Source organism: Trachurus japonicus, chromosome 1 (assembly GCF_045865225.1).
Source record: "Trachurus japonicus isolate A0001 chromosome 1, Traja_1.0".
In the NCBI taxonomy this organism is placed as follows: domain Eukaryota; kingdom Metazoa; phylum Chordata; class Actinopteri; order Carangiformes; family Carangidae; genus Trachurus; species Trachurus japonicus.
Window position 1 is genome coordinate 23126434 of NC_140907.1, and position 19963 is coordinate 23146396.

A 19963-nucleotide genomic window follows, 5' to 3' on the forward strand; every position below is an offset into this window, starting at 1 on the left:
AATACCCCAATTAACCCACTTGACAGGGCCAATGTATTAAGTTCAACAATTCAAATTATTGTACACCACAGTAGAGCACAGTAAACCTGGAACATGAAGTTTTACATTTTATTTTGCTTAAAATAACAAACAAAATTTTTCATGTAGACCAATGTACCCACAGAGAACACACAATTAGGCTAACAATAAAGACATTTCTTTCTTTCTTTTTTGATGACATTTTGAATCAGTTTTTCTCCATGTATGCAAGGTGAGCTCACCAGTGCAGTGTTTGAAGAAAAGCATTTATTTACCATTATACTGGGTGAATTTTCACATGTGCTCAAATACAAGTCCAACACCACTAACACCCTAAAAGAAAATCATAAGATTGAAAAAAACAAACAAACATGCACTTCATTTTAAGAACACAGGATTCTCCTTGGCTCTCCCGGACCATCATAGATCTGACACCCTGTTGTGGTGAGAAGAAAGAACAACAACATGAGCAACAGATATAGGTGTATCATTGATTTTTACATATTTTTGTTAAAGTAATCAATAATAATGGTAGCCTGAATTCGGATATGTTTTTTGAAAAGTTAAACACACACACACACACACACACACACACACACACACACACACACACACACACACACACACACACACACACACACACACACACACACACACACACACACACAGAAATCTAAGGCACCTAACTGTAAAAAGTAGAAGAGCTGCTCACACCTCTGAAAGATGTAAATGGTTGACAGGTTCGGGAGGTCTGTGACAGCCTTAGTACAGACCCTAACAAAATCATAGTCATTTTTATTTTTGAGTTAAATTGAAATACAAAAATTACAGTTACCAGCTGCAGCAGGACCAATATGAATCTGTTTCTTAATTTGTCATCATCAGCTATCTTGTTGACTGATGTTCTAAGTTACATGTGTTTCAAAGATCAATTGTATACTTGGAGTTTTAGAATAAAATCAAAAAAATCTTGTTTACCGTGACTGTGCCATTTATAAGGAGTCTCAACCTCGGATATGATGTCACAGGCAGCTTCCAAAGTCTGCCAGTATAGATCCCATTGGCCTTGTTGTGGGGAACAACCACAGGACAACAAACCCAAAACAAAAAGCACAGATTAGAGGAGTATTAATGATGTTTGAATGTGTGAGTTAACAACCAACATGCATGATACCTGGATACTGACACTACTCCAGTTTTCTTAGTTATACCTTTATCTCACAGTTCAATTGTTCCATTTGATTAAGGTTTTGGTGGAAGCATGAAAGAAAACCACTTTGGATGTTTCCAACAATATATCCACACTTGGCTGAAAGCCCTTAATTCCGTGCAGGACACTTTCCATTATCTTCTTTATGTCTACCAATTAGAAAATAACAAGACCGGATCCTAAAATTGAAAACATTACACTAATCCACTTCGAGAAAGGTTGTGAAACAGAAGTTAGTTTACCATCTCCATGATACCAGGTGAATATGTCCAGGAGTGTTTTGGTCTTCTTGATTAATTTGTCAAGTACACTTGCGTAGTTTACAACATCACAAATGCTTTCCACAGTCTTCATCCATTTTCGACTCTCTTGCTCCTGGTTGGCGGCAGCAACATGTGGGAAAAAAACGGAAGAGCACAGAAACAGAACAATTAAAATGTAAGTATGACAAGCCATGATCCAGCGTCCAGCTGACACAAGCGTTTCCCTGCAAGTTAGCTTAGGTTTCATTTCACCTGATTTAATGTTTGCATAACGTTCAGGTTCCTTGTCCTATTTATAGCAATAAAGGTATAGGCTTAAGAGCAGACATACCTGTTAGACCGCTCAGCAGCACCATATTGTCCAGAGTGGTCATACAAATGAACAACTCAGCAACAACTGACTATTTTAAGAAAACACATAACTACCACGAAATACATTTATTTATTTAATGACATTTTAGTTTAGTTTTTCTCCATATACAAAAGTTGAGCTCACCATAGTCTAATCCCCATGTAGTGTTTTACAAAGTCTAAATAAGGAAGACAGTTGCTCAGATGTTCCTAGTAGTTGCATGGGAGACGGAAGTGGGCAATAATGTTTTTTTTGTTTGTTTGTTGAGCTTTTTTAAATACAGACAGTGATTACCAGGTCAATTAAACCTAAAAAAATGTTTTTATCAGTGATATATAACTAGAAAACTAGAAAATAACTAGAAAAGTATATTTCCATATTAGTTGTATTCTTGTTTCCTGTAGACAAAAAAGCACATTGCACATGTTCAGCAGACCTGCTGTATCTTGAATAAAACACATGGGCTACCGGAGCATTCAAAACCCAGGGAAACCCTGAACACCGGGTCCCAGTCCATCACAGTCCATTACACAGTATTGAAAAAATATAAATAATTAACTGCCGCACACAAACTTTATTATCTGTCCACTCTAAAAACTAAGGTCATTTCACATTCACTTGTCTGACAGAAGTGCGACACGTATCGACCCTCTGCTCTATCCCTGAGAAAACCTTTGAGCCTGAAGGAAGTTTATTGCCAACGTTGTGCTTCTGTTTCGTAGTCTTGATTTTGTTGCAGTGTCACAGCTCCTTCTTGATCTCATACTGACACACACAGGAATCTCTCTGGCTGTCCAGGTACGGCTTACATCCCATGTGCATAACAGCGTCAAACAGCAGGGTCACTGCCGTCTCACAAGCTGCAGAGGTGGAGGAGAGAGGGAACAAGAGGAAGAAGAACATGAGAAAACACACAACAGTGCACAGGCAAGTTTGTTCAAAAACATACACGGTATTATCTAAATCAAGATTTTATTGTAGTTTACTACTACCAATTAAAAAATAACCAGCAACACTCAGTGTCCTTCTGATATCTTTAATGCCTCACTGGTACAGGCTACTAACACAAACCGGTTTTGACGGTCAGTCTTCGTCAGTGTGTGGCCGAGCACCTCCAGACCTTTTTTCTTCTTTTGAGTGTGTGCGCTCTTCCTTCTTCTTTGATTTACTACTACCAATTAAACTGACTGTGATCCACATAGCACAGATTGAGGTGATCCAGATAACACAGATTGCAGTGCAGTGTGCAAATAAGGCTCTCTTTTGCCCTCTGCTGGACAAACTTTGTGCTACAATTACACATGATCAAATAGAGGAGGCGCTCACCTGCAAAAAGAGAAATGTGATGTGTATATGTATAGTATGTATTGTATGTGAAGAAAACTCCAGCAAAGTAATGTAGTAGTTTGATGTATACCATTCTATATGATTTACTGATATCATAAAACCTGGACACTCACTGCAAAAACAACACACCTTAAACATCAGTATGCTGTATGGTATTGATAGCAAGCTACTCAGCATCTCACCTTGGACACTGTGGGCCAATCCCAGAGTTTTTTGCACGTTCCTGCAGATGGTCTCGAGACAGTCCTGGAACTCGTCATCACAGTCGTGCTTCTCTCGGCCACAGGTGTCGTAGCAGCGATCGTGTTGGTTACAGCATTTGGTCATGGAGGGGATGCCTATGTCGAACTGGAGACATGAATCAGTGGTAAAACAGGACAAAAGGCAAAGTGTTGTGTGAATGTTCCAGTAGGTTAGGTTTATTGCCGTTTATGAAATGTAGCTCCACGGCAAAAAAAAAATCTTACAACTCTTTCCAAGAGAGCCACATCTACATCTGTCTATTTCACGTTATAATTAATACGAAAAGTAGCCATTTGTTACAAGCATCTGACTGATACTGCACTGAAAGTGTGCAGAAATATATTGAGGTGAACTGGTGCCATTTTAGAGTTGAAGGGTTGTCACATCAAATATTGAATTCATTCTTTGTTTTTTTTAAGGGCTGCACAATTAATCACTAATGCAATCAAAATAATACAATAATAACAATACGGCCAATACGGTAAAATGTGTCACAACATTGTTGTGTGCAATTTTTTATGCTACGGAGACATTCTGGCTTACAGTGACAAGTTTGTTTGGTGCAAGAAAATAAATTCAGATAATCAATTTTATTTTATTTTTATGTGAAAATTAAACACAACTAGAAAAAGCATTTCCAAGAATGGAAATGGTGTGACTGCTGATAGCAACTGAACGCTGTTGCAGAATTAGCAAATAGTGCAAGCAGTGATCACCATACAAATGTTTGACCAAGGTCGGAATTGAACCCACAACCTCATGGTCATTAGACTTCCACTCTGCCTCTAGGCCACGGTGCACACACAGTTGCAGAGACTGTTGTCTGTTAATGATCTGCACACTGTCAACATCAAGAAAGCTTGAGAGTCAAGCTTGAATGACTTAGAATGAAAATTTCTGTGAATTTCAGGCTGAGAGCAGCAGTTTCAACATGAAGCAAGTTATCAGAAGTCAACAGAGGACAACTGGGAAAATAATTCACTATAATTGTTGTTGAGGCAAGAATTGAACCAGCAACCTTCAGGTCTCCAGACCAGCAAGCTAACCACTAGGCTACAGACAGAGACAGTATGTGAGGGGTAAAGAAAACCTTTGATAAGAGGATCACTGGCTTCTGCTTAAAAAAAAAAGTAAGGAATCGAACCCATGACCTCATGATCAATAAACCTTTACTCTGCCACTTCGCCACAGAGAGCACAGACATAAGCATGTTTCAGACAGAGTTGTGGAGAATTCTCAGCATTGGGCTGAATGAGAGCAGAGAGCTCCCTGGCTACATTTAAAAAATATTTAAAATTATTATCTAAGTCTCTTTGCATTTTTGACCAGAATTTTAGCCAGAAGACAAGTGTGGCTACAAAACTGGAGAAAATAATTTGTCTAGAGTTTAATTTGCAGAAAAAGTTAAATATTTTAAAAAGTATAAATAGTTAAAAAGAGAAAAGTAACGCCGATAAAGTTCAAAAAAAGCTGCACGTTTTGATATATGAATTGTTGAAATAGCACAACACCTAACACACTAACCATATGGCCACAGAGAACCTGAGTTACAATGAGCTTTATACTATGAGGAATCAAAGACTGTCCAATGACAGCTGAATAATTGGAATCAAAAGTCAAGCAATGATGTGCAATGACTGAGGCAGGAATCGAACCTGTGACCATATGATCACTAAACCTTTACTCTGCCACTCGGCTACAGAGAGCACACTGCTTTCAAGACTGTTGTCATTCATTGTAATGTGATGATGTGCTGCAAACTGGTACGAGTAATCAAGGAGATAACAAACACCTGTAACCAATTGAAGGCGGGGGAGGAGAGCAGAATTCAACATAACATAACAAGAATTCTTCCCTTGGATTCGAACCAGTGACCTTAGGGTTGGCAGGCAGTTACCCTAACCCCTACACTACAGAGGAGTTATCAAGAAGAGAGGTTGAGACTTTGATGAATGTGAGATTTTTCAATGATGCTTAAAACAAAAATAAATTAATATAAATTAGCCACACCAAGTGAGAAGAGGACTTTTTTGTGACCTGTGACTATTTTTTGGTGAATTCAAATGAATTAAAAAGCACTTAACAGCAAGTTACAAAGTTGAGCTCCTTCTCCTGCTGATGTGAAAAAAATGCATTGAGCTTAATGAGAGCAGAGAGCTCCCTGGCTGCATTTAAAAAATATTTAAAATTATTATCTAAGTCTCTTTGCATTTTTGACCAGAATTTTAGCCAGAAGACAAGTGTGGCTACAAAACTGGAGAAAATAATTTGTCTAGAGTTTAATTTGTGGCCGTGCTGACAGTTTAGCCAGAAAAACTCTGGAATGTTTTTTTGCCTCTCTCCACTCTGACACCACTCTGGCTCTGCTCGTTAGACGCAATACACACACATTATAAAGCTGAAAAAAATCAGAAAAAGTTAAATATTTGAAAAAGTATAAATAGTTAAAAAGAGAAAAGTAATGCCGATAAAGTTCAAAAGAAGCTGCACGTTTTGATATATGAATTGTTGAAATAGCACAAAGTATGAAGGACTAGAAGAAGACCGTAAAAAGGCGGAAGAAAATGGCCAAACAGAAGAACAATAGTGTGACTGCTTCAGCAGTCACACTAAAAATCGCCATTCCAAATTAAATTGCATAAAGCCATTGCAATATCTGCCCATATGATCATTATATGATGTTCTTTTGGCATATTTTGCAGCCCTTGTTCTCATTTTTATCACACTGTATACATTTGTTATATAATAATTAGTGTGACTGCTGAAGCAGTCACACTATTGTTCTTCTGTTTGGCCATTTTCTTCCGCCTTTTTACGGTCTTCTTCTAGTCCTTCATACTTTGTGCTATTTCAACAATTCATATATCAAAACGTGCAGCTTCTTTTGAACTTTATCGGCATTACTTTTCTCTTTTTAACTATTTATACTTTTTCAAATATTTAACTTTTTCTGATTTTTTTCAGCTTTATAATGTGTGTGTATTGCGTCTAACGAGCAGAGCCAGAGTGGTGTCAGAGTGGAGAGAGGCAAAAAAACATTCTAGAGTTTTTCTGGCTAAACTGTCAGCATGGCCACAAATTAAACTCTAGACAAATTATTTTCTCCAGTTTTGTAGCCACACTTGTCTTCTGGCTAAAATTCTGGTCAAAAATGCAAAGAGACTTAGATAATAATTTTAAATATTTTTTAAATGCAGCCAGGGAGCTCTCTGCTCTCATTAAGCTCAATGCATTTTTTTCACATCAGCAGGAGAAGGAGCTCAACTTTGTAACTTGCTGTTAAGTGCTTTTTAATTCATTTGAATTCACCAAAAAATAGTCACAGGTCACAAAAAAGTCCTCTTCTCACTTGGTGTGGCTAATTTATATTAATTTATTTTTGTTTTAAGCATCATTGAAAAATCTCACATTCATCAGAGTCTCAACCTCTCTTCCTCACAACTCTTCTGTAGTGTAGGGGTTAGGGTAACTGCCTGCCAACCCTAAGGTCACTGGTTCGAATCCAAGGGAAGAATTCTTGTTATGTTATGTTGAATTCTGCTCTCCTCCCCCGCCTTCAATTGGTTACAGGTGTTTGTTATCTCCTTGATTACTCGTACCAGTTTGCAGCACATCATCACATTACAATGAATGACAACAGTCTTGAAAGCAGTGTGCTCTCTGTAGCCGAGTGGCAGAGTAAAGGTTTAGTGATCATATGGTCACGGGTTCGATTCCTGCCTCAGTCATTTCACATCATTGCTTGACTTTTGATTCCAATTATTCAGCTGTCATTGGACAGTCTTTGATTCCTCATAGTATAAAGCTCATTGTAACTCAGGTTCTCTGTGGCCATATGGTTAGTGTGTTAGGTGTTGTGCTATTTCAACAATTCATATATCAAAACGTGCAGCTTTTTTTGAACTTTATCGGCGTTACTTTTCTCTTTTAAACTATTTATACTTTTTAAAATATTTAACTTTTTCTGCAAATTAAACTCTAGACAAATTATTTTCTCCAGTTTTGTAGCCACACTTGTCTTCTGGCTAAAATTCTGGTCAAAAATGCAAAGAGACTTAGATAATAATTTTAAATATTTTTTAAATGCAGCCAGGGAGCTCTCTGCTCTCATTCAGCCCAATGCTGAGAATTCTCCACAACTCTGTTTGAAACATGCTTATGTCTGTGCTCTCTGTGGCGAAGTGGCAGAGTAAAGGTTTATTGATCATGAGGTCATGGGTTCGATTCCTTACTTTTTTTTTTAAGCAGAAGCCAGTGATCCTCTTATCAAAGGTTTTCTTTACCCCTTACATACTGTCTCTGTCTGTAGCCTAGTAGTTAGCTTGCTGGTCTGGAGACCTGAAGGTTGCTGGTTCAATTCTTGCCTCAACAACAATTATAGTGAATTATTTTCCCAGTTGTCCTCTGTTGACTTCTGATAACTTGCTTCATGTTGAAACTGCTGCTCTCAGCCTGAAATTCACAGAAATTTTCATTCTAAGTCATTCAAGCTTGACTCTCAAGCTTTCTTGATGTTGACAGTGTGCAGATCATTAACAGACAACAGTCTCTGCAACTGTGTGTGCACTGTGGCCTAGAGGCAGAGTGGAAGTCTAATGACCATGAGGTTGTGGGTTCGATTCCTACCTTGGTCAAACATTTGTATGGTGATCACTGCTTGCACTATTTGCTAATTCTGCAACAGCTTTCAGTTGCTATCAGCAGTCACACCATTTCCATTTTTGGAAATGCTTTTTCTAGTTACTATTCAAAATAGAACTATTCCTCACTTGCTTTTGTTCTGTGTTGTCCTGAGCTAAATCAAAAGATGAAAAATTTGTCTCTGCTGATTGGTGGAAAAAGTATGAAACATACCAATGGCGTTCAGTTAACAGACACACATGTTTGACTGATATCTTTTGTCTTTTTTTTTTCAAAGATATCAGCTAAAGGTGCACTTTGGCAGCAGGCGTATGATGCAACCTCACTACTATACCTGGAATCCAAACAGTGGGGAGCCACATCCATTGGGTGGTGGCTGCTTGTACTCAGGACGAGGCACCGGCTTGTAACCTGTGAGACAGGAGCAAAGGTGAAGATGTCTCTTGTTCTGCCACCGACGTTATCTTGTTTTGTTAGAGATAAACACATCAGCACAGATGGTTTAATGGCTTACTGTGCCACTCAGGGCTGATACTCTAACTTCCAACTGATGCATAAACTCAACATATAATAAGGCTGACTCTTCATTATGATCAAAGATGATTTAAGATGAATTATTAAAGCACAGGTGTGAATATTGTCAGTGATGTTTGGATGTATGCACTGGCACTAAAATGAAACAGCCGCTGTTTGTGTTCTCTGTTAAACCTGTGTTTCATAGGTCACTCGATCACTTTGAATCAGGTTTTCTTAGTAGAAACAAGACGCCGGTTTACCATCACTGCACCTATAGTGACACAGCCCGTCATCGCCACCAAACAAGTCCAGTGCTGCGTTCAGGTACGTGTCAATCTTGTGTATTCCGTTACGAATAGTTTTCAGAGTCATCCTCCAGTCTGGAGTCTCCGGCTCTTGGTTGGAGGCAGATACATGTGGGAAACATCCGCAGGAGAGTGAAGCCAAGAGAAAAACACAGGTGTAGCTGTGGTAGAGCATAGTCCACCTCTCGTCAAGGGGCCAGGAAACCTGCGTTTCCCGGCACGTCGATAATCTTTGGCTGGTTTTATTCCTCAGGACATTCGTTTCGATCGCATCTCAAGTTTCACTTCTGCTTGTTTTCAACTTCATTTCCAAGGTGCGAACCTACCAGCTGTAACTATAGTCGACGTTTCCGGGTTTGACGATATCACGTGACCGCTGATAAACCAACCGAGACGAAGCTACGTCAGCAGAAGAATTACTACAACCGACGTTATGTCAAAATATAAAATTATAAATTCAGTCTCTCCAACAACGTTTCTAAAGAACATAATGTTTATTTTTAGAAATACGTTTTTAATATGGGCGTTTTTCTCTCTCTCTCTCTCTCTTTACATTAGCAGGGGTACGTCTATCGTCATGGCAACCCCTCAATTTGCCGTGGCAACCTCTGAACCTCAGGCCAGAGCCACAGCTGAGACTCTGCTGATACTTCAGACGCTTTTCCCCACATGTTCATGAAGTCACACACGTAACTTTTATGATAATTAAGTTGTAAGTCTGAGGTTCTTCGAGGAAATTTGATAGTTATTATACTTTTATAAATGAAACGGAGAACTAACAATATAAAAATAATGTCAATCAATAAATATTTTTCATGCTGGCCTATGTCTTTTGCTTTTTTGAACATGCATCTGATATGATATATGGGACTAATTTATTAATATGAGAGATATTATGGATAGAAATCATGTCTTTAACAATCTCATTTTTATAGTTCATTTTGCATTTCCAAAAATGGTCTAAAAGGAATCTCACATGGTGAAAAAGTAACCAGCAAAATAATTATTAGATCAGAACAGATTCATTTTCTATAGGTCGACTAATTGATTAGCGGATCGTTGCTGCTGTTTTGTACAAAATAAGTATCCTCAAGTCAGTGGACAGCACTGACCTGAGCAGCAGCAGAAACCTTGAAACACGTAATAAAACATGAGCAAATAACTCCAAAACGTTTTCCATGGATTCATACCACTTAATATAAGTGAAAGAAAATGGTTTATTTTTTGATTGAATCAAGTCTTCTGAACAACATCTGAATCAGAAAAACAAATACATCCAGTCTATGGTAATAATTTCACTTTATTTAAATGATTAGGCGAGCATTGAAGAAAAATCCTTTTCTTCTATAGTTACTTAAATAAATTTCAAACATTCCAAAATGAAAATGTACAACCATTAATGAATGACAGTTTTGGTGTCCTTCCATGTTGAGTCCCAAACACCTTCACATTCTGAAGTGGACAATGTAAAAAATGTTCACTATTGGCAAAACTATGATCCACTGGTCTTCATCCGCACTTGGAGTTGAGTAGGAAGCTAAAAGAAGCGTTCTGTGTTCTTCATTTCCCTCTTTTGTTTCTGTGTTCTTCAAAAAAAAAATGGTTTGGCTGGAGGACAGCTTATATTCATGTCAAGCAGATGGTAACAAAATCTGTTGGTCGACCTTAAGAGAGTGTTTTTTTTTTGTTTGTTTTTTTAAGCAAGAATGCCTCTCACTACTCGAAGCACATGCCTTTACACAATCAAGTGTCCTTGTCCTTGTTTCCGGGATAAAACACGAGAGGAGCAGAGTAAACAAAAGAAAACGTCTGGGGCTTTTCTACAGTGTGTAGACTGGTTCATTAGGTTGTAACAAGGCGATTCCTGGGGTCAGGCTGGAGCAAGGAGGTTGGTGGGGGGATATGAGGAGAGGGGCAGTTTAAAACTTCAACAATAGACCTATATTATTTCTTTAAGTTTTTGCTCCTAGTGTAAAGACTTCCTTTAAAAAAAACATGAACATACACATCTATTAATTTACATCTACAGGATCTAAAAGCGTCCAACTCATCCGCCTCTGAAGAGGTTATTTAGTCTGTCCAGCTCCCGGCAGTTATCCATGGTCATGAGCTCCGCCTTTTTGCGCATTCGGTCATCCCTGTATACTTTAGCAGCATACAGCAGGTCTGTTTCTGAAAGAGACGAGCAAGAAAACAATACGAGTGAGAAACAGAGAGTGCTGTGGGAAACAAAAGTAAACAGCGGATATGATTATTGAACTCAGTGAGCCAGTTCTGAGGGTGTATTTAAAAAAAACACTCACTTGTCTGTCGCTCCTTCCAGCAATTATTTCTGACATTCGCTACATAGTCCTCCTCCACATTTTTCTCAATCTGCTGCAGCGCCGAGCCCTTGAACTCAGTCCTGAAGTCTTTAGTGACATAGAAGTCGACGCGCAGGTTTTCTGTCTGCCGTTTTACAGTCTGACCCGTGGACCTGGAGGAGATGGATCGGATAAAAAGTGAAAATGTTGACGACTGTAGTTACCCTCCACATGTTGAATGAAGGGTATCTTATTGTATGTAAAGAGAGAGAAGAGTTACATAAAGATGAGATGACATAGTGTTGTCTATGACAAAGTTTCCTCAGGCGTCAGGTGACTCTTTATACAAAAGACCGACTGTGCAAGGTAAACTAATCATGTAATAAGTGTAATCTTTACTAGAGATCTGACAGGTGAATGAACTAATTTGATTTGCTCTTTATTGTTGTCACCAGAGTGTGCGTGTGCAAACTTACGGTCTAGAGTAGAGGCTGTAAGGCGGAGGGGACACCATCATCTGGCTCAGTATTGACACTAAAATCAGGACCACGATGGGCATCAGCTGGATAAACATTGAGAAACCTCCCTGGAGACAAACACAGTACAACAACTCAAGTCACATGTTTGTGGTCGAATGAACAGCGTAGATGTGCATCAACTAAAACTGTAATAGTACATGTGCAAATAGCAATGTTAAATTCTGGACTTATCCACATACATCTCCTCTTTCTTCTGTTCTCTCTTGGCGGTAATCATTCTGATGGCTGTAACTCGTCCTGCCGTTGGTGAAGGTGTGTGCACTCGCTGCAAAAAGAAATAGCATGAGTGTCAATGACATAATTATTCTGCTCTACATTATTTGATACGTCAGGCGAGATGTGCAGTGATCGTTTCTAATAGTGCATCAATCATCCAAACAAAGCAAGATTTATAGCTGTGATTTCAAAACCTAATAATTTTTTTTAGAATTTTTGCATATTGCTAAAAATGACTGGATCTACTAAGTGCATTTGTCATGTGTGGATTTCATCACATCACATGAAGGAGTGAATAAATGAGTTTTATTTTTCCTTCCATGTTCCATGACACTACATGATGATGATGTAAATGCATCAGTACCAGTTGTGAGTGCTCACTTACAGGAGGGGAAGCCACCTCCAAAGAACATGTTGAAGAGGTCTTCAGGAGTGATATCGGCCTCAAAGCCTCTGTGGAAGTCAAAGCCTCCTCCGTGCGAGTGACCTGGGCTGCTGCTGCTTAGCTCCTCTGATCCCGTTAAGTCATACTGCCGTCTTTTGTCTGCGTTGCTCAGCACTGCATATGCGTTACCAATCTCTGGAAAATGACAAAGTCAGGACATTGGTGCTTGGTTAGTGAACTGTTTGGGTCTGGACTCGTAAATCACTATGGCAAACTTTTCCACCAAGCTTTCCAGAAACAACAGGTGTCAATCAGGGGTCAAATCTGTACGTCACTAAATTCACAGTCAATTATATTTTCAATATGACATGTTTTGAGTACAGCAACACCCAATTATAGAAGGGCATACTTACTTTTAAAGGCCTCTGTTGCTCCCGGTGCATGATTTTTGTCTGGATGGAACTTGAGTGCGAGTTTCCTGTAGGCTTTCTTGAGCTCATCCTCACTGGCTTCTTTACTGACACCCAGAACTTCATAATAGTCCTTACACCGCTTTATTCTGAAGGAGAGGGCCAGCAGGTGAACAAAATGTAGTGCAACATACTTGAAATGCAGAAATGAAATGTCTGTTTATCTTTCACTTTTTTAGCAACAGCAGACAAGTGGTTAGATTGGAACTCAAAATGACATGTTGATGGTTTTGGGTTTGTCACACGGACAAGTGACACTCAAAATGCATTTCCTGGAAATAATAGTCAAGACTAAGCTCTTCATACCACAGCCGTTACCATTATATTACCTCACCTATTACTACCTTACTCACGCAGACAATATTAAACATTTAGAAAAGCCATTTACCATGTATACATTCTGCTAAACAGTTGTCAGTGAGAGACATATTTGCTACTCATGTTTTATTTCCACCACCTTACATACCAAAGAAAACAGAAGTCCCTATAGATGGGAGTCCTATTCCAAATTAATTGAGGATACACATTCAGACAGAAACTACACATTTGTCATCTCTAGCTGACTAACAGGACACACCCCAATGTTTCAGAGTAATTTCCCAACTGGTAGATGCATTCGGTATTACAAAATGCGTTATTTTTTAGTTATCGATATGCATCACAAAATAGCAACTGTGTGAAAAAGTTAATATAGAATTAACAAATGTATGTCCATTTTGTCACATTTTGATGACAATTTGCTGGGAATCATTTGGACAATTGAATCATTATATAACGCTAATGAGTAGAACTGTGATATGAACACGTGTATATGAACACAATACACAGCCAATCTGACTTAGATGACATGATGTAATTTTTAACTCACTGATGGTTTCTCTAAGGATTTAGTAGAAAAAACATCAGGGGAAAGGGTGACTAGGTTTCTCTGCAATACATTGCTGGGATTGCGTTACACCCAGCAGCAGTTTTTTTTATCTGAGGAGTACAACTCAAGTAGCCTATAGCATCTTTCTAATGATCTGGTAGGTGGGTGTATGTGGGTAATATGTACTGACTCTCTTGCTTCCTTTCTTGCCGTAGCCCTGCTGCATGGTCTAAAATTAGAGCATGTAGTGGTTACCTGGTATCTAGTTCACACTGTTGTACGTCTCTCACTCTCTGCCCTCATGGGCAACACAATCAACCTCAAGAGGTTCCCATAGCAATAGCTGTGTGCACAACACTGCGGGGACTACTACACAGTGTCGTCCTCCAGCCACAGATGAAGAGTCAGATTAAGTGAGACAGAAAGAGTCAAAGCACCAAACTGGTCGACCGAGGACGGACAAAGAACAGCACAGCAATTAAAGGGGAGACCTAGTGAACACTACAACTCTCACCTTTGCACACCTTCAAGCTGGTCTTTGGTGAAGCCCTTTGCTACATCCCCTCCACCAGACTCTTGGCTTTCCCTTTCTGGTTTGGCACCAGAGCTGTCTGAGCTTTCTGCTGGTCTCCTTCTGTATGCGCCATTTCCTGTCGAGCTCCCATTCTTCGTTAATGCATCCAACAAAGCTGAAGAGGGAGGAGTTAAGAGGTCAAAGCAAGCTAAAGGTAAATTACATAGAAAATCATTATCTTCTGTGTCTTGTGTGGTGTTTTAATGACTCCCTGAAGTTAAACCGGACACATACATTTCTACATAAGAAAAGCTTTAAAACTTCTTTAACACAAGGCTTGAAGAACAAATGATCTGATTACTGATTTCAGACAATGTAAAACTGTCACACACATACACACACACAGACTTAACAATGAACAGCGATGTCCCTGGCATGGCAGGAAATGAACACAAGCCAAACGCAGGCATGGATTTACAGTCCTTTGTTGCCATGGGCCAATTTGGTGGGGGGAACTTCATAATCTAACAATGGTATTGATAGGTTCACTTCCAGTTAAAAGAATTTCAAGCATTTTCTCCACATTATAATGTGTCCTAATACAATTCAGCTGGACCATTAAGACTTTTAAATCTCTTCATTTAAAGCCTGGAAAATACAAGAAAAAAGGCCACAGACTACAAAGAAAAAGTTTTCACCACAGGCCAGGAAACCAGCAGACATAACCTAATGTGGCACATTTTCAAAGCACAAAGTTAACAATGATAAATGTTAAAGTCTAAACCCAACATCAGCCATCACTTCCAGTTGACTGTATTGCACTGAAAAGTGCATCAGAAATGTAGTAAGGGTTCACATTCCTTCAAACCAGCTCTAAAAAAATAACACAACCTAACGCAGACAAAAGTACAGCTTTTCAAGTTTTACTTGAAACAAACGGTTTTCTGCATGAATGTAAGGTGTTGTACACCTTTCTCAGATTGAACCCCAACACCCGACATTACAGATCAAGTGTAAAAACTATTTTGTTTTCACTGGCAGTTTTTCCTTCAATCACCATCCGAGTCCAGTTGCCGACTCCCACCCAGGAGGTGACCAGTTGTCCATTACCAAACTGTCAATGATTCACAAAATGCCTGTTGCATATTAACACCACAATTCACAGACAGTTAGTTAGCATAATATAGTAGGCCTACTATTAAATCACTATCACACATCAAAGACACAATGACACACAATCATTGAGCTGACGACTGTGTCAGGACAAAAAATGTCGACCGTGCCGTCATGACAGCAAGACAATTTCAAATTCACATTTCACTTAAAGTCCTCTCTTAGTTACACAATATGTCACAACATGTATGAGTGTTTACATCTTATTTACTTTTCTAGCCGATTTCCACTATTTGAGCTGTTCTTCCAGCAATTCAAATACAACTCTATGGGAGAATATGCTGTCTGGTGTAAAGACAGTGAAGCAACAGTAACGACTTATTTTGGGCTTAGCAGCATAAATGCCTTTCACTGATACATTGTTCTGAATAGTTTACCAATGCATTATTCATTATTATACACTTTGTTCTCGTGAAATGCAAGCGCACTCTTCCTCTTGCACAACTATAATCCTCCTATCCCCGGCAGCTTCCTGACTTAACATGTTGAAAAACACAACAGTGTAATGTTTATAGTATATTTTATCTATTATGTCTATTACGCTGCGTACTGTTTACATCCTACAGCTCTAGCTCTCCTACGCTGGACCTTATACTTCTGCCACAAAGCCAGTTGGTAACGATCTCACTGATGAAAGAAAGGGCTTTATGTTATGGCCACAAGCTCCATGTGACTGCTGTGTTCTTAAGTGGCTTGAGGAATGCCGATGTACAGGTGCCTGCTTCTCCGGTCAACCCGTCAACCCGCCATGTGGGCTTGCAACAACCATGTCGCCCACAGCGGCACAGCCAGACATATACACACATTACACCAGTTACAGGAGTCACCAGCAAGCTTGTCAAGCCAATGGGAAAACGCAAAAGGGGGTTAAGAAGCAGCAGTGTAAGGCAATAATTTTGTTTTTCTATTAATGTTTTCACTGCTCCTTTTCTTCTTCTTCTTACTACTACTACTACTACTACTACTACTACTACTAAATAAGAAGCTAATTATATTTTTACCTGTTAGTGTTAGTAGCAAATTATTTCTTCTTCCAACAAGGTTAGTTTTCTGTTATGCCAGTCTGTCTATTGGCAAGTTATGCAGCAACAAACTCCCTCCACTCCTCTACTCCTTTAAAAAACAGCAAACCAACCCATCAAGATTTCAAACTCTTATCTTGAAAAGGCGCCAAGCTGGAGAACCAACACGCTCCATAACTCATGTGCTCCCTTCAATACACAGAGTAGCTTTGTTTGTTCGTAACACCTTTTTTGTTTACCACCTCTTTTGCATAACACTATTTTATAATGTCTATGTTTATTGCACTGCCTTATAATGTACACATGTTACATTTCAGCCTATGTGAACTGAAGTTGCTTATATTGGTGTTGACCAGTCAAAACCACAGCTGCAGTGACATCTTTTGTTTTCTTTTTTTTTTACTGCAAATGTCTCTCTCTGTCACTTGCTCACTTTGCTTTATGTAATGTAATTCAATAACTTGAAGATAATTAAAATTGTTCAACCAAAGTATATAGGGTACACTTGTGTAACCATCTGAAAACTTGGTTGCACCAGTGTCAAACACTTAAGCAGGTTCTGTGCTGCGTTATTCTGTTCAATCCAAACTTTGTTTCAATTAAATATGGTATAGATTTTATATAAAATTAGATCCTTCTTTTAAATATGAATTAAATTGTCAAGCCACATGATTGTGCGTACTGGTACTGATACTGAATGCAGTAATGGTCTCTGGAAAATGGTCTGGCATTGGTTTGGTCTCATTCTTTGATCCCCATTGGTCATGACTACAACACTATCTTATACAGTACATTTGATTATCTGAAAGCTGATCCATCTGAATTACACATTGGTGTGTGTGTGTGTGTCCGTCTGTGTGTGCTCTTGTATGACACTCCGCAGGTAGCTAACTAGCTTTAGCAATATTTCCCATGGCAACCGGCAGGTTACAATGCAACACCTAAGGAGACAGGAGTCAGTGAACATGTCTACACATTTAAGAGCCTTTCGGATGTACAATCCACAACACCTGTGTGTCTGTCTGTCTGTCAGGCCCATCCTCGCTCCAACAGTACAGTGCACTCAGGCAGCTGTGTCCTGGATTAGCCCATAACTTGGAGGCTCTCTCTGGGTCAATCATTCAATTAAAGGATTGGCACTGGGCTCTGTGGCCTGGACAACACGAGCCGCTCGCCCTACATCCATCCATCCATCCATCCTACACTACACTACACTACACTACAATACAGCCGGTTTGTTTGCCTTGTCCTGACTGAAATCCCGAAAAATAACACGACCTTTTATTCTTTCTTTTTTTATATCATCACATGCTGTTAGGTAAATGGAGGTCAAAGCATAATAATAGCAGCTCAACTAAATCTTTAAGAGGCTACAACCAGGAAAAGGCTAGCGTCAACGCTGCTCAAATGCGGCTGGATGTTTGGTGTTAACAGCTAGTGTAGTTCGTTTGTACTAGCTGCTGATAACACAAGGCTTCAATATTGATAATCTGTATCAATTTATTAGCGTAATTTAACATCTTAAACCCCCCAGATTGACAGCAAGCGAAACGCAGGCTAGGTTAGCCAACAGGCCTTACGTTACACTGAGCGACGTCAACTCGGATGTTGCTTCATAATTTCCTGTCTCTAAAAAAACCGTAGCTTCTTCTTCCATTTACACCTAAATATGAAACACACCTGTTCGTGCCCACCGTGTAACAGTCAACCGGTGGGTTCATGTGAGCTTCAAGTCGTCAGGTATGTTAACACACGTACATGCTAACACCTGGTCAGTTTAAAGTCCGAGCCGAGCTAACGTTAGCTGTGTGTGCGGCCACAAACGACGTTACCTTTGGCTCTGTCAGTCGGGTACAACTTCTCCGCTTTGTTGAGAAACTTCACCGCTTTCTCCTTGTCTCCGGCCTCGATGGCTTTCCTCGCTATATGTATACATTTTTCAGCTTCGTCTCTGTTCCCTTCCATCTTCTCTTCTTTTCCTCTTCCTTCCTTCCTCTCTCTCTCTCTCTCTCTGTCTCTCCCCGGCGGAGTCAGCTGATCCGCTGCTGCCGCACCACGTGCTCAGCAGCACTGACAGCGGTCTGAGGGAAACAGCAGCAAAGTGCTCTCCCAACCACTGTGGATCTATCCAACACTGTTTCATTTTTATCAATCACAGCCTGACTTATTGCGTATGTCTGTTTCCAATAAGAAAAAAAAAAAGTTTAATGGGCAGAAGTGGAAGATTCAATTACACTCAATAGACCTACTTAGCCTATATATAAAACTCGATTACAAGTAAAACTCCTAAATACAAGTGCAGACTGAGGTAACAAGAGTTAATTGTAGCCTGTCCATGCTTTATCTTAATTTTCTTTCTCTCCTTTCTTTTTATTTTTATAAATGATTGACAATGTTCTCCCTTTGGATGCCACAGTTTTAGAGGGGGAGGGAAATATACATTTTAAATATTTAAAATAGAATAAATTCGTCCAAATGTGTTTCACTACAAAGAGACATGCCTCTTTGGACAGACCCCTCATATCCTAATATAGGGTATGCTCGCAGTAGACACAGGGCATACTGTATGGTATATTCATGTTATGAAATTTTGAATGGAGCAAGACAACTTTAAAATAAATAAAATTCTGTTATGGCACTATGCCATCTACATTCAACCTGAGCTGAAGCACTAAACCAGTAACACTGTAGCTACTGTATGCAGTGCACATCCAAATGTTTTTTGTAGCTAGCTGGTACAGTCATGCATGCAAGTCAAATGAAATGTCACACAAACACCTAGAAAATATATATAATTAATTATATTTTATGTTTATTTAGTACAGGACATAATTTGATTCCATTCATAATATTGATTCAGTTATTAATATTTACCCACAGCAATTCATACAGAAGATAAAGAAAATGAACAACTATTTACAAGAAGTACTGAGGCAGGACACAGCTTAAAAAAAACATAGGCCTACTTAAAAATAATGAAATAAATGTAATCCATTGAATAAAATACAATGATACAAGAAAAATAAACATCAAAAAATAATATTATAATATAATAAAATCTAATAATCTCAAACTTTATATAATCGTCTACAAACCTTTTCAATTTTGTTGTTCTGGTGTTGGTAAACTCTGGTATAATTCACTGGAAATAGTCATCTTAAGGCAGGTCATACAGCTTCACCACTCAAGGCTGTGTGTCTGCTCTACATTAAAGCAGAAGTAAGCGATATATTTGTGCTAATATAAGACTTAAATAGTTATATCTTCCGACAGCAATCACTTACATAGAGTGTTTGGACCGAAACACGGGTCTGTCAGTCACTCTGCTCTGCTCTGAGCCGAGGAGAAAACTTTTCTCGTATCCTACAAGTTTTATCCAATGAGGAGAGAGAATGGCATAAAGGGGCGGTCCTCTCTGTGTGTGCAGCCAAGGGATGCGCCTGAATGTGGTGACGTAGGGACGAGGACCAATAGATCCATGACGAGGGCGGGGGCTGCTCACTCCATCGGCTGACAAGAAGTTATGGTGTGTTCAAGGCAGCCCGTAACTCGTGTTTTTCCGACCTGTGAAGTCGTAC

At 39.2% G+C, this 19963-nt stretch overlaps 2 protein-coding genes across 2 annotated transcripts; both read right to left on the reverse strand.

The window, feature by feature from the left end:
• Positions 1-1924: 1924 nt before the first annotated feature.
• LOC146991929 (group XIIA secretory phospholipase A2-like) lies at positions 1925-9254 on the reverse strand. Its single transcript, XM_085780778.1, has 4 exons — positions 8851-9254; positions 8409-8485; positions 3373-3538; positions 1925-2703 (listed from the first exon to the last, which is right to left on the reverse strand). Exons 1-4 carry the CDS (start codon positions 9068-9070, stop codon positions 2585-2587), a joined length of 582 nt encoding a protein of 193 aa, XP_085636904.1. The 5' UTR covers positions 9071-9254; the 3' UTR covers positions 1925-2584.
• A 923-nt stretch (positions 9255-10177) lies between these two features.
• Positions 10178-18368, reverse strand: dnajb14 (DnaJ heat shock protein family (Hsp40) member B14). The gene is made up of 8 exons (XM_085780791.1): positions 18218-18368; positions 14191-14365; positions 12752-12897; positions 12339-12533; positions 11917-12002; positions 11675-11784; positions 11199-11371; positions 10178-11067 (listed from the first exon to the last, which is right to left on the reverse strand). The coding sequence occupies exons 1-8, from the start codon at positions 18348-18350 to the stop codon at positions 10943-10945; spliced, it is 1143 nt and encodes a 380-aa protein (XP_085636917.1). The 5' UTR covers positions 18351-18368; the 3' UTR covers positions 10178-10942.
• Positions 18369-19963: the final 1595 nt, after the last annotated feature.

What these genes read in the sequence shown, in the direction of transcription:
- dnajb14 (XM_085780791.1), bottom strand. Translation starts at nt 18,350, where the DNA reads ATGGAAGGGAACAGAGACGAAGCTGAAAAATGTATACATATAGCGAGG. An exon ending in CAGCTTGAAGGTGTGCAAAG is followed by an intron (nt 12,898 to 14,190) that starts GTGAGAGTTGTA and finishes CCTCTCCTTCAG; the next exon opens with AATAAAGCGGTGTAAGGACT. An exon ending in AGCAACAGAGGCCTTTAAAA is followed by an intron (nt 12,534 to 12,751) that starts GTAAGTATGCCC and finishes GTCATTTTCCAG; the next exon opens with AGATTGGTAACGCATATGCA.
- LOC146991929 (XM_085780778.1), bottom strand. Translation starts at nt 9,070, where the DNA reads ATGCTCTACCACAGCTACACCTGTGTTTTTCTCTTGGCTTCACTCTCC. An exon ending in TCACTATAGGTGCAGTGATG is followed by an intron (nt 8,486 to 8,850) that starts GTAAACCGGCGT and finishes CCTGTCTCACAG; the next exon opens with GTTACAAGCCGGTGCCTCGT. An exon ending in ATTGGCCCACAGTGTCCAAG is followed by an intron (nt 2,704 to 3,372) that starts GTGAGATGCTGA and finishes CCACCTCTGCAG; the next exon opens with CTTGTGAGACGGCAGTGACC.